Genomic DNA, 13,529 nt, shown 5'->3' with positions numbered 1-13,529 from the left:
CTCTCCTGCCTGGAGATTGCTTATTCGTTTAAAAGCACAGCAGGGTTTCCAAAGTGTGACTTGTTCACTGGACTACATATTTCTTTTAAAAGTGAGGGATGGACTCAATCTCTGAGATAAATGTTTTCAAAGATGGTTCTGCAATTATACAGCAATCCGAAGCCCCAAAATCCAACCTTTAACTGGGTTCTTGATGTGCTAACTGTACCCCTGTGTCAAAGCAAAAATAAAGGCCATCTTTCACCAGACATGTCCAGGTCACAGGTCACAGGCTCTTCCAGAGCAGAGCACAGAACTCGGCCTCTAGGAAGGAAGGAGGTAGCAGGGGCTATCTGGGGTTCTCCCAAGTCGCTGACTTCTAGAAGTCATAGGACAGGACTTGAGCCAACTGCCAGCTCACCTGTAAACAGTTTAAAATCCTTCCAGTCCACTAGTAAACATACAGTGTGCACCAGGAAAACGTTCAACGATAAATTCACAAACACTGAATATTGCTTTAAAAATATAAAGCAGGAAGCCCACATTAATTTTCCCTAAACGTGTACTTCCAAAAATTGCCTTGATTTATTTGCTTTCTCATTTTGCCAACAGCATCAACAGCTGTATTATAGTCAAGATGACTCCAACAGAAAGAACTTTGATGCATACAGATTGTATTTGCAGTCTCCTCATAGCTATGAAGATCCTTATTTTGATGACCGAGTTCACTTTCCAGCTTCTACTGATTATTCGACACAGTATGGACTGAAATCAACCACGAATTACGTGGACTTTTATTCCACTAAACGACCTTCTTACAGAGCAGAACAGTACCCAGGGTCCCCAGACTCGTGGGTGTAGCATCCTGATGCTCGAGAGAGGAACTCTTTCTTTCTAACTTTATTTGGATTGAGATGAGAAGTCCGTCTTGCTGATTTGCTGATGAAATGTGAAAGTGACATGGAAGGAATGAGTGAAGAGCATATTCTTTTTTTCTTTTTTGAGGAACTTTCAGGGAAGTGAGGCAACCTTCGGGAGAAAGGACTTTCTAAGCTATACTTAGGTGTTAGATCTAATTACTTGTAGATTCTATAGTCTGGTGAAGGTGTGGGCGATGTGATGAGAGGTTTGAGAAATGGGTGAAATGAGATGGGGGATGTGTAGGTCAAATCAAATTAAAGATGATTTTTTTAATGTGAATAAGTTATGTTCTGATAGTTTGTACAGAAAAAAAAATAAATAAAATGGATGCCCTTCGTGTTTTATTGCTATTACTAACTGTCAAGATTGTATGCTATTATGTCTTGTAAATTTCTTTTTGTTGATGTAAATATGGAAATGCCACATTGGTTAAGTGCCATCACTTGTAACGCAGTGTGTCATCTGAAAAGAGATTTGAAGAAACTGACAGCTTAAAAAACAAATGGGAAACCCAAGGAATTGTTAGCAGTTAAAAACAAACTACAACATCCTTTGTTTTCAAAATGAATAGTGTACCTTTGAAGCACAAAGTCCAGTCTGGTATAGCAGCGCCATGCCCATACCCTGCCTCTTTCATAGGACACTTCACTGCCATTTTCTATGCACATGAAAGAAATAAATGTGGAAATTTCATCCTTGGAAATTTGTTCCCTGTTCTTTTTGTTTGTTTTTTTTTTCTGTGTATGACACAGAAAAGTAGATTAATAAATGTGAATCTCATTGCATATAGGAAACAACTTAAATATATCCATCTATTTTGAACTTTTCCTAGTTCCATACAGTTAATATACTTTGCAGAGTGGACTGTTCCACAGAATGACGCTGTGAACTTTCCTCTTCTTTATCTATCTTAGTGTTTCTATTTCTTGTGATCTGTTTTTAATCTAATGCCCATTATCATTTTATCATGTTTTTTTCCAGACTGCTGTATATTTAACACCACTATTCACCGAAGAGAAATTACATCTGGCAGCCTGGCCCTAACTAAATGGGCAGACTCCTTTTGGCATCATTTTAAGAACTCCATAACTGCGTAAGAACAGTGGTCGGGCACTTATTGGTTCACAGCAATGTAATAAGCTGAAACAAATTCTAAATAATTATTTTGCTGAGTAATCCCTTGAAACAAAATAATTCCTGGCTTAGAGACAGGGTAGGGAAGCCCCACCATGCCTGGCAGGCAGGGGTCCTCTAATACCAAGCTGCATCTCTTCCTAGCCTTTCTCCATCCCTGAAGACCCAAAGTCTGAGAACTCCCAAGTCTTGTGGTTTCCACCCCAGGTCTTAATGGAAAACAACCCATACAGCAAGTCAAACCTAGAGGAGTTCACTCAGCTCAGTATATCCTGCAAATGTGATTATAAAAAAAACCTAGTCTAACCTGTGTGTTTAAATTTGTGAGTATACGTAGAGAGTTCCAAGAGGAAAGTGCTTTCTCTCCCTTGCCGAATGGACTACAGCTCAAGAATTAGGCTCCAAAGTGAAACGGAAATACAGGAATAAGCAAAAAGCTTCCTCACGTCCAGCTTCCCAGATGGCAGTAGTGGTAAAGAACCCAACCTGCCAATGCAGGAGACGTAAAAGACATGGGTTTGATCCCTGGGTCAGGAAGTTCCCCTGGAGAAGGAAATGGCACCCCTCTCCAGTGTTCTTGCCTGGAAAATTCTATGGACAGAGGAACCTGGTGGGCTAGTCCATGAGGTTGCAAAGAGTCAGACACTACTGAGCACAATCATCTCATCATCTTCCTCATGTCCACCAGTGGCGAACCTTTCCGAAGTGCAGGCTTTCTGAAATGACACCTGAGCCAGTTCGCACAGTCAGACTGCCCAGCTGCTCCCAGCCTCACGTGCCCTGGAAACCACCCTCTTTCGATGGCAGAGGCTGCCGGATTTCCCCCAGGGAGCTGGCCTCAGGACTTTGGAGATGTCTGGTGTCTATGTGAGTTTTGAATCACTGTCTTCCCTGAACCTGCTTTCCATGCGTCTGGCATAAAGGCCCACCCCCAGGGAGTCAGGAGTAAAGGACTCTGCAGCTGGCCTGAACTCACTGACAGTGACTGCTGCTTTTAGGGACCTCATCAACCTTTAAGGTAGCTTGGTGAACCAGGACCCCATCTGACGGGCAGCATTTCAAAAACTGATCCAAATTTAGGTTGCGAAGAATTCACTTGGGTGTCCAGCCAGACCTTGTAATGGTGCCAGAAAGAAGCCTGTGGGTGAGAACTGGGCAGAAGATCAGGTGCCCTCTCAGGCTCCTCCCTGATAACAGAGGAAAAAAGGACCTGCAGATGGAGCCTGAAAGACATCATGGTTCAAAGATCTGACCCCTACCCCCACCCCACTCTTCAAGGTATGGAAATAGAAAAGCTCTGCTGAAACTAACTTGACTTTCTGTTGCTGCCCCAAAAATGTCAGGCAGAACTCAGACCTCCTGAAGAGAGCTGTGCTTCTGCTCAGCCATGGTCAGCGTACTGCCCTGCTCCCAAGTCCTAGAGAATCAGGGCTGAACTGAGCCAGTGTTGGTGAGCTAGATCCGTGCATCTCCACCCTGACCACACATCAGAGGCCCCCCCCACCCCACTGACCAGTGGCAACCCCAGGAGGTGGGGTTCAGGCATCTGCTCTTGAGAAGCTCTCTGCCTGATGGCAGCGTATGGTCAAGCCACTTGACCTGCACACCATTCCCCTCACCAGTTTCCTTCCCTGGAACCTGAAAATGTAGCGGTTGGAGTTAGGGTTGGGGAGAGCTTGCCTGGAAGATAGTGATAAAGATTTGGAGTGTTAAAATTGAGATTTTTATTTTTTTTTAATTATGAAAGTATGATACATTTATAGGAGACTTGGAAAATATAGAACAAAGTTACAGATAGTTCCACTATGAAAGTGAAAGTGCTAGTCCCTCAGACGTGTCCGACTCTTTGCAACCCCATGGACTATAGCCCACCAGGCTCCTCTGTCCACAGAATTCTCCAGGCAAGAATACTGGAGTGCCATTCCTTTCTCCAGGGGATCCTCCCAACCCAGGGATCAAACCTGGGTCTCTCATATTGCAGGCAGGTTCTTTATCATCTGAGCCACAGGGAAGCCATATTATAATTATTTTTTAAGTAGCTAAGATTTTTAGTTGGAGTTTCAATATCAAATTCTCAAAAATTAATAGAATGAATATACAGAAAAGTAGAAGGATATAGTAGACCTGAAAACCACTGTGAACCAATTCAACATAATTAAGGTTTATGTAATTTTCACACAAGAGTAGGATACAAATAGTATTCAAGTTCCCATAGACTATAAACTAGGAGACACTGGAACATATCCAGGGACATAAAACAAAGGTGCAAAATTTCATGGTCTCAAGGTTAAAATTGAGATCTTAAATTTAAAATGTCAGAAACGAGGTTTTTCTTCTTGCCAGTGTACATATCTTTTACCCATGCGTACTTTTTAAAAAGTAATGAAAGCCATGGGTGTTTCATGAGTATCAAAAATGAGGACCTCACATAACTCCTCCAATCATCAATCCCTGGCCAGTGTTTGGTTATCCACATGATTGCTGATTCTTACAGTGAAACACTGCAAATTCATTTTATCCAGCACTCAACGATGTGCTCCTAGTATCACAGACATCATTCAGCCCTCACAGCAAATGGATTAAACCTGTACCAACAGCTCATTTTACAGATCTGGAAGCAAACTGGGTGAGTGGCCAAGACGACACAGTGAGTGGCCAAGACAAGGTAAGTTAGCACCACAGTCTACCTTAACTACAGTGCTAGTATTTTTTAAATTGAGTAACTTGAGCTTCAACTGAACTATTTTCCTGAGAATTTTTCTTCAGTCTTAAATTTGCCGAAGGGAACTTAATCACACAGAGTAAAGGAAAATCTGTCATTACTTACCATAAATAAAAGGCAAGCGTAAAAAATGAACACTTAACTATTAAACATACAAATATCCATGTACCACCAAAATTCACCAGTCTTCCACCACTGGTGTTACATGAACCAGTCATTTTTGGAAACGTGAGTCCTGATCATTCATTCTGATGTTTGTGATAATTTCGGTTGGGCTGAGAACTCCCCTTAAAAGAACTTTGTAAACCGTGTCTATGAACACAGGCCCATTAAAACAACTCTTATTTTGGAGCCTCAGCAGTGCCTTTGGAGGAACATGTTATCTAAAGATACTGGATGGTTTTACTTCCATGATCACACCAGATTATAAAGAAAAGAAACTTGCAAATTTGGCCATTACTTCTCAGATTTTTAAAAATTGTTTATAACAGCATTATTCATAATAGCCAAAAACTGTAAACAACCCAACAGGAGAATAGATGAACGAATTGGAATACCCTTGTGTGATGGAATACTAGTCAGTAATAAGAATGAGCCACAGATACTCATAATAGCATGGGTGAATCTCAAAAATCATGCTCCAAAGAAACCAGACACAAAAGAGTATACATAGAGAATGATTCTGTTTTAGGAAGAAACAAAAATCATCTATGTTGGTAGAGGTCAGAACCAGTGTTGCCTATTGGGGTACCAATATCTAAGGGATATTGACTAGAGAACTTTAGGAGATGATGGAAATGTGTATCTTGCTCAGTGACTCTTACACAGATGTATGCATTTAGCAAAACTCATCAAAATGTAGACATAAGATCTTACATCTCATCATATGTAAAATTTATTCCAATAAAAAAATTAACACTTCAAAAGTCACAGAAGAAATGAGTGATAGCATTGTCTGAGACTCAGTTTTATAACCTAGAATCAAAGTTAATTATTATTACTAATAGCCTGAGTTGAGAAAAATCCAGTTTATAAATTTCAAGCCTTATAAAACATCCACTTATAGTAGTTTCTCAGACTAAAGATTTTAGCGCAAAATTCTTTGTAGTTATATACACAGTTTATTTAAAAGCTGATAGCTTACTAAAAGTTAAACAGAACTCTAGAAAATTTATATTTGAAAGCACTACATAGGAGCATCCTTTTGAATGAGCTGTGATTGGACTGATTTATGTGTGTGTTGACAAGAAAGTAAGTGGAGAAGTAAAACTCGGGCTCATGTTTAAACATGTTCCCAGGAGAGAGAAGTGTGTCGTCCTTTTTATCTAATGATCCAAAGAGATGTGTAAATAAACACCTCACCCACCTTGGTGCTGCCCAAGCCAGAGGGAAAGAGTGTGGGAAAGGAGCCCTTTCAGCAAAATACCAGAGAGGTGTGAGCAGAAAAACAAGTCACTGAAATCAGATATGGAGCAGCTAATGGGATTTTTTTTTTTTAACTCTACAAATGCAGGGCAAAGAGGATCTTTGCTGTAGGTTAAGGAAATCCTTACTGGAGAGGAAGCAAACAGTCTTAATTAGTGTGCAACTGGCAAGGGGGTTGAAGGAGAACAAAGGATGCAAGGCATGTTGGGGGATTCTGTAGGAAGCTTCCATCCTGACAGAGAGCTGCCCTCTGTTGACCTATCCAGGCACTGGCCTGGGCCTCAGAGAACATGGGATGCCACCCATACAAAAACACTTCTCAGCCGTGTGTGTGAATCCTGCCCCGCTTTAGGAGATCCTGACTTTTGACCTCAGCCTCACTCACCTTGGTCAACAAAAGAGTCCAAAATGCAGTACTTGGATGCAATCTTAAAAATGACAGAATGATCTCAGTTCGTTTCCAAGGCAAACCATTCAATATCACTGTAATCCAAGTCTATGCCCCAACCAGTAATGCTGAGGAAGCTGAAGTTGAATGGTTCTATGAAGACCTACAAGACCTTCTAGAACTAACACCCCAAAAATATGTCCTTTTCATTATAGAGGACTGGAATGCAGAAGTAGGACATCAAGAAATAACCTGGAGTAACAGGCAAATTTGGCCTTGGAGTACAGAATGAAGCAGGGCAAAGGCTAATAGAGTTTTGCCAAGAGAATGTACTGGTCATAGCAAACACCCTCTTTCCAACAACACAAGAGAAGACTCTACACATGGACATCACCAGATGGTCAACACCGAAATCAGATTGATTATATTCTTTGCAGCCAAAGATGGAGAAGCTCTATACAGTCAGCAAAAACAAGACCAGGAACAGACTGTGGCTCAGATTATGAACTCCTTATTGCCAAATTCAGACTGAAACTGAAGAAAGTAGGGAAAACCACTAGACCATTCAGGTATGACCTAAATCAAATCCCTTATGATTATACAGTGGAAGTGACAAATAGATTCAAGGGATTAGATCTGATAGAGTGCCTGAAGAACTATGGATGGAAGTTCGTGACATTGCACAGGAAGCAATGATCAAGACCATCCCCAAGAAAAAGAAATGCAAAAAGGCAAAATGGTTGTCTGAAGAGGCCTTACAAATAGCTATGAAAAGAAGAAAAGTGAAAGGCAAAGGAGAAAAGGAAAGATATACCCATTTGAATGCAGAGTTCCAAAGAAGAACAAGGAAAGATAAGAAAGCCTTCCTCGGTGATCAATGCAAAGAAATAGAGGAAGAGAATAGAATGGGAAAGATTAGAGATCTCTTCCAGAAAATTAGAGGTACCAAGGGAACTTTTCATGCAAAGATGGGCTCAATAAAGGACAGAAATGGTATAGACCTAACAGAAGCAGAAGATATTAAGAAGAGGTGGCAAGAATACACAGAAGAACTGTACAAAAAAGATCTTCACAACCCAGATAATCACAATGGTGTGACACTCACCTAGAGCCAGACATCCTGGAATGCGAAGTCAAGTGGGCCTTAGGGAAGCATCACTACAAACAAAGCTAGTGGAGGTGATGGAATTCCATTTGAGCTATTTCAAATCCTAAAAGATGATGCTGTGAAAATGCCGCACTCAATATGCCAGCAAATTTGGAAAACTCAGCAGTGGCCACAGGACTGGAAAATGTCAGTTTTCATTCCAAACCCAAAGAAAGGAAATGTCAAAGAAAGTTCAAACTACCCGCACAATTGCACTCATCTCGCACACTAGCAAAAAAATGCTCAAAATTCTCCAAGCGCGGCTTCAACAGTACATGAACCAAGAACTTCCAGATGTTCAAGCTTGATTTAGAAAACGCAGAGGAACGAGAGATCAAATTGTCAACATCCATTGGATCACTGAAAAAGCAAGAGAGTTCCAGAAAAATATCTACTTCTGCTTTATTGATTACACCAAAGCCTTTGACTGTGTGGATCACAACAAACTGTGGAAAATTCTGAAAGAGATGGGAATACCAGACCACCTGACCTGCCTCCTAAGAAACCTGTATGCAGGTCAGGAAGCAACAGTTAGAACTGGACATGGAACAACAGACTGGTTCCAAATCGGGAAAGGAGTACATCAAAGCTGTATATTGTCACCCTGCTCATTTAACTTATATGCAGAGTACATCATGAGAAATGCTGGACTGGATGAAGCACAAGCTGGAATCAAGATTGCCAGAAGAAATATCAGTAACCTCAGATATGCAGATGACACCACCCTGATGGCAGAAAGCAAAGAAGAACTAAAGAGCATCTTGATGAAAGTGAAAGAGGAGAGATAAAACGTTAGCTTAAAACTCAACATTCAGAAAACTAAGATCTTGACATCTGGTCCCTTTACTTCATGGGAAATAGATGGGGAAACAGTGGAAACAGTGAGAGACTTAATTTTGGGGGCTCCAAAAAAATCACTGCAGATGGTGACTGCAGCCATGAAATTAAAAGACACTTGTTCCTTGGAAGAAAAGTTACAACCAACCTAGACAGCATATTAAAAAGCAGAGACATTACTTTGTCAACAAAGGTCCATCTAGTCAAAGGTATGGTTTTTCTAGTAGTCTTGTATGGATGTGAGAGTTGGACAATAAAGAAAGCTGAGCGCCGAAGAATCAATGCTTTTGAACTGTGGTGTTGGAGAAGACTCTTTAGGGTCCCTTGGACTGCAAAGAGATCAAACCAGTCCATCCTAAAGGAAATTAGTCCTGAATATTCATTGGAAGGACTGATGCTGAAGCTGGGACTCCAATACTTTGGCTACCTGATGGGAAGAACTGACTCATTTGAAAAGACCCTGATACTGGGAAGGATTGAAGGTGGGAGGAGAAGGGGACGACAGAGGATGAGATGGTTGGATGGCATCACCGACTTAATGGACAAGTGTTTGAGTAAACTCGGGGAGTTGGTGATGGACAGGGAGGCCTGATGTGCTACAGTCCTTGAGGTTGAAAAGATTTGGACACGACTGAGCGACTGAACTGAACTGAACTAAACTCACTCACCTTATGATAGCAGTTGGCTGTTACTCATCTGTGTGATGGCTTGACCTGGCTCACTGTCTTTATGAATACACTTATTCAGGACAATCTTTCGAGGCTGCAGACACAAGAAGGAAATTATTAGCAACCAAATTATGACTTGAATTGCATCTGTTTTAGTGCTTTTTCCCTGTCTTTATGTCAGCAGCTTCACTGGAAGCAGCTGGCATGTCCCCTAAGTGGCTATTTGTGCCCATTGCCATTGCCTAATTCTGACTTGAAATCACTAAAAAGAATTTTGTGCTGTCATAACTGTTTGCATAAGCTGTAACCAGCTCTTTCATTATTAAAGCCCCATCCAATGGATGGGGGAATTTTGACACAAACTTAAAGACACAATGGGCTATTTCACCCTCCGTTCATGCCCCAGTGAGCCCAGAGCTGACCAGTGTATTATCTTGTAAAATAAACAACTTATGCTGGATCAAAGGTGTCATTCTGAGATCAGTGGGAAAATATTCAGTTCTTCTTTCAGAAAGCTCCTATTCCTGTTCATTCGCTTCCCAAAAGGCAATACCCCTGAAATTTGCCTTTATTTGCTGGTGATGAAATCTAATGTGTTTGACTCCAGTGCCTTGATGAGCTGCCATCCACTAAGTACTAATCTAATAAAGTGACTTCAGGGAGAAAAATGCCCTTCCAGAGTCTCTCTTCAGGGTTCTGCAAAGTCAGTGGTCATCCCATCCCAATCCTAAGGAACTCTCTTTTCCTTTTCAGGTGTGAGAATGAGTACAGTGAGGTGTGCCCAGCTTCCTTTGGGACTAGGGGGAGGGATTCAGTCCAGATGGGCTCCAGGTTGGAAATGAGCGCAATAGAAGGGGGTCTGCCCATTATGTTATAGAAATGGTTATGCAGTGAGGGATGCGTTTCAAGCCTTTACAAACTATTTGTGTGAAGACAAACCAGGAAGCACATTCTACAGCTGAATGATTAAAATATTTACAGATCCACCAATATCACTGCAATCGTGGTTGGCCTCAGTGACCAGAAGTCTCCTTTTTGTCTCTAAACTGTGATCTAGAGATAATGGTGTGTTTATTTCACAGTAATCAGTTTGCAAATAATTAGGTGCCCCCTTATTTCACTTTTATTGCTTGTAGCCTACTTTTAAATTGCTTCTTTGGTAATTAACACTTCTGTGGAGAAAAGCTATCAAAGGAAAGGTGAGGTGATACTGGAAATTATCAAGACTGTCACTATATAACATCTTAATTAGAGAAAATTTGGCCCAACACCACCTGGAACTACTAATGCTATCCTCTGAGGCCACATCACTGAGTTCTGGTAGTGGCATAATTATAATCGGCTGATAACAACAAAATCTCCCAAAGTTGTGGCTTCAACAAGATGAGTTATAGAAGGTCTTAGATTTTTTTTCCCCTCACATATTGAAATTAATAAAGAAAGGCAGACCAATGCTAGTATGGTGGTTCTTCAATGTCCTCAGGGACCCAGGCTCCATCCTAATCTCCGGGTATAGCCCTCATCTTCATGGTTTCCCAGCTGGCTGCTGGAGCTCCAGCCATCACATTCTCATTCTTCAACAAAAAGAGGCCCTCATTCCTCAACTCAACTTGCGTGGAATGTGGAACCTGTCATTTGAATCAGCCTCTTTAAAGAGCTTTTCTAGAATCCATCCCATATATCTCATGGGAAGAGTAGTTTAACCTGGACTCATTGCTGCTGCTGCTTACTGTAGGGGTTCTGTTAGGAAGGGTATGGATAAGACGAAGCTTCTGTAAGTCTCTGCCCAAGACACAGATGGTGCTGAGATGATCTCTACTCATCCATTACTGGGGTTCCTAGGAATATAGGCTCCAAACCAGAGATCCATGTTGTATTAATTCTGTGTGTGGGCAGAAGCCACAATATCTGTTCATCCCTAGACATGGAAACAGATCTAGATAACATTTCTCAAGCTTAGGTTGTCCTAGAAGCAAGGTTCCCTAGCAGGTCGGTTTTAATTTACTGCTCCATCTTGTAGCTTAGATGTTAACGGTGGAAAGCCAGTTACCATGTAACCTATGGTCAGAAGCCCCGCCCTCTAGAGGTTTCCAGTTTCTGAGGGACAGAGCCATAGAAGTCCTCAGAAGAGCCTCAGGAGTCCAGAGGAGGGGATCTGGACCCTTCTCTCCACTGCATCAAAAGCAGCCCAGAGTAAGCAGTTTTCTATCACATGTCCACGTAAGTTTCTTTAACAAACTTTCTACCCCCCCAAAACAAAAGTAATGATAGCCAATGACTGACCTTGTGAGCAGCTCCCTGGACACCTGTGTGTGCTCCTGACCAGCAAGCCTGGTGGAGTCACAGCAGTGGGCAACCCCCCTCAGGCACCCACTCACTCCAACCTTCATGCATCCATGGAGCATCCCCCTGCAATGTCCTGGGCACAGTGGGAAACCTGATGAGGTTGCCATCATCCTGAGAGCTGGCAGCGCCCTCTGAGCCCATCAGAACACACAGCAGCCATCAAGTCAGCTGTCAAGGTAAACCTCATAGAGCAAGAGGAACTCAACGTCGGGGTAATTAACTTCAGGTTAATTCTGAGCTAAGGCAGCAGGAAATAAATGAGAATGGCACGGGGCTAAGGAGAAAGCCAGCTGCACCCAAGGACGGGGAGAAGGTCAAGTGGAAAACGCAGAAAGAAGCAACAAAGAATTTCTCTCACTGGTTTGGGTGAGAATACACCCCTATATAACAACCCTCTGCTGAGTGTTTACTAGGATACTGGGTGTCAAGGCCTGTGCTAAGTGCTTTACGCACATTCAGTTCAGTTCAGTTCAGTCACTCAGTCGTGTCCGACTCTTTGTGACCCCATGAATCGCAGCACGCCAAGCCTCCCTGTCCATCACCAACTCTTGGAGTTTACCCAAACCCATGTCCATTGAGTCGGTGATGCCATCCAGCCATCTCATCCTCTGTCATCCCCTTCTCCTCCTGCCCCCAATTCTTCCCAGCATTAGGGTCTTTTCCAATGAGTCAACTCTTCGCATGAGGTGGCCAAAGTATTGGAGTTTCAGCTTCAACATCATTCCTTCCAATGAACACCCAGGACTGATCTCCTTTAGGATGGACTGGTTGGATCTTCTTGCAGTCCAAGGGACTCTCAAGAGTCTTCTCCAACACCACAGTTCAAAAGTATCAATTTTTTGGCGCTCAGCTTTCTTCACCGTCCAACTCTCACATCCATACATGACCACTGAAAAAACCATAGCCTTGACTAGACGGACCTTTGTTGGCAAAGTAATGTCTCTGCTTTTAAGTATGCTATCTAGGTTGGTCATAACCTTCCTTCCAGGGAGTAAGCGTCTTTTAATTTCATGGCTGCAATCACCATCAGCAGTGATTTTGGAGCCCCAAAAAATAAAGTCTGACACTGTTTCCACTGTTTCCCCATCTATTTCCCATGAAGTGATGGGACCAGATGCCATGATCTTAGTTTTCTGAACGTTGAGCTTTAAGCCAACTTTTTCACTCTCCTCTTTCACCTTCATCAATAGGCTCTTTAGTTCTTCTTTGCTTTCTACCATAAGGGTGGTGTCATCTGCATATCTGAGGTTATTGATATTTCTCCCGGCAATCTTGATTCCAGCTTGTGTTTCTTCCAGCCCAGCGTTTCTCATGATGCATATAAGTGAAATAAGCAGGGTGACAATATACAGCCTTGACGTACTCCTTTTCCTATTTGGAACCAGTCTGTTGTTCCATGTCCAGTTCTAACTGTTGCTTCCTGACCTGCATACAGGTTTCTCAAGAGACAGTTCAGATGGTCTGGTATTCCCATCTCTTTCAGAATTTTCCACAGTTTATTGTGATCCACACAGTCAAAGGCTTTGGCATAGTCAATAAAGCAGAAATAGATGTTTTTCTGGAACTCTCTTGCTTTTTCAATGATTAGCCCATTTAATCTTCACAACAGTCTGAAAACAATGTGCAAGAGAAGATTGTGCTCAAAAATGGAACATGAATAGCTAAAAAATCTGCCTGCAATGCAGGAGACACGGATTTGGGAGGATCCCCTGGAGAAGAAAATGGCAACCCACTCCAGTATTCTTGCTTGGGAAATCCCGTGGACAGAGGAGCCTGGAGGGCTACAGTCCAGGGGTCGCAAAAGTTGGACACGGCTGAACAATAAACCATCACCACATCAATAAGAGATCTGTTGGCTTCTAGAGCCCCCATCTGTCCTTCTGGGTCTCCCGGAGGAAGCAAAAGAGCAGTCACTTCCAGCCTTCACATCATCTAGGTTGATGTTAACATGAGTCCATGAGA

General features: G+C 42.3%; 1 protein-coding gene across 50 annotated transcripts in view; it reads left to right on the top strand.

Annotated features, from left to right (window-relative positions):
• PKP4 (plakophilin 4) overlaps nt 1–2,340 on the top strand; it is a 253,827-nt gene extending 251,487 nt beyond the window's left edge. For 43 of the 50 annotated variants that reach the window (XM_081582879.1, XM_081582878.1, XM_081582887.1 and 40 more), the window contains one exon: nt 592–1,603. In XM_081582879.1, coding sequence (XP_081439005.1) covers nt 592–840 — 249 coding nt within the window. In that variant the 3' untranslated portion in view covers nt 841–1,603. Of the gene's footprint in view, nt 1–591; nt 1,604–1,881; nt 2,064–2,178 lie in introns of those variants that run through there. The other 7 variants (XM_081582869.1, XM_081582868.1, XM_081582864.1 and 4 more) reach the window with 2 other exon arrangements.
• Nucleotides 2,341–13,529: the final 11,189 nt, after the last annotated feature.

The sequence above is a fragment of the Giraffa tippelskirchi genome, chromosome 3 (genome assembly GCF_054371585.1).
Source record: "Giraffa tippelskirchi isolate mGirTip1 chromosome 3, T2T-mGirTip1v1.2.pri, whole genome shotgun sequence".
Taxonomy (NCBI): domain Eukaryota; kingdom Metazoa; phylum Chordata; class Mammalia; order Artiodactyla; family Giraffidae; genus Giraffa; species Giraffa tippelskirchi.
Note: the sequence above shows the minus strand (reverse complement) of the source record. Positions and strands in the feature narration are given on the sequence as shown.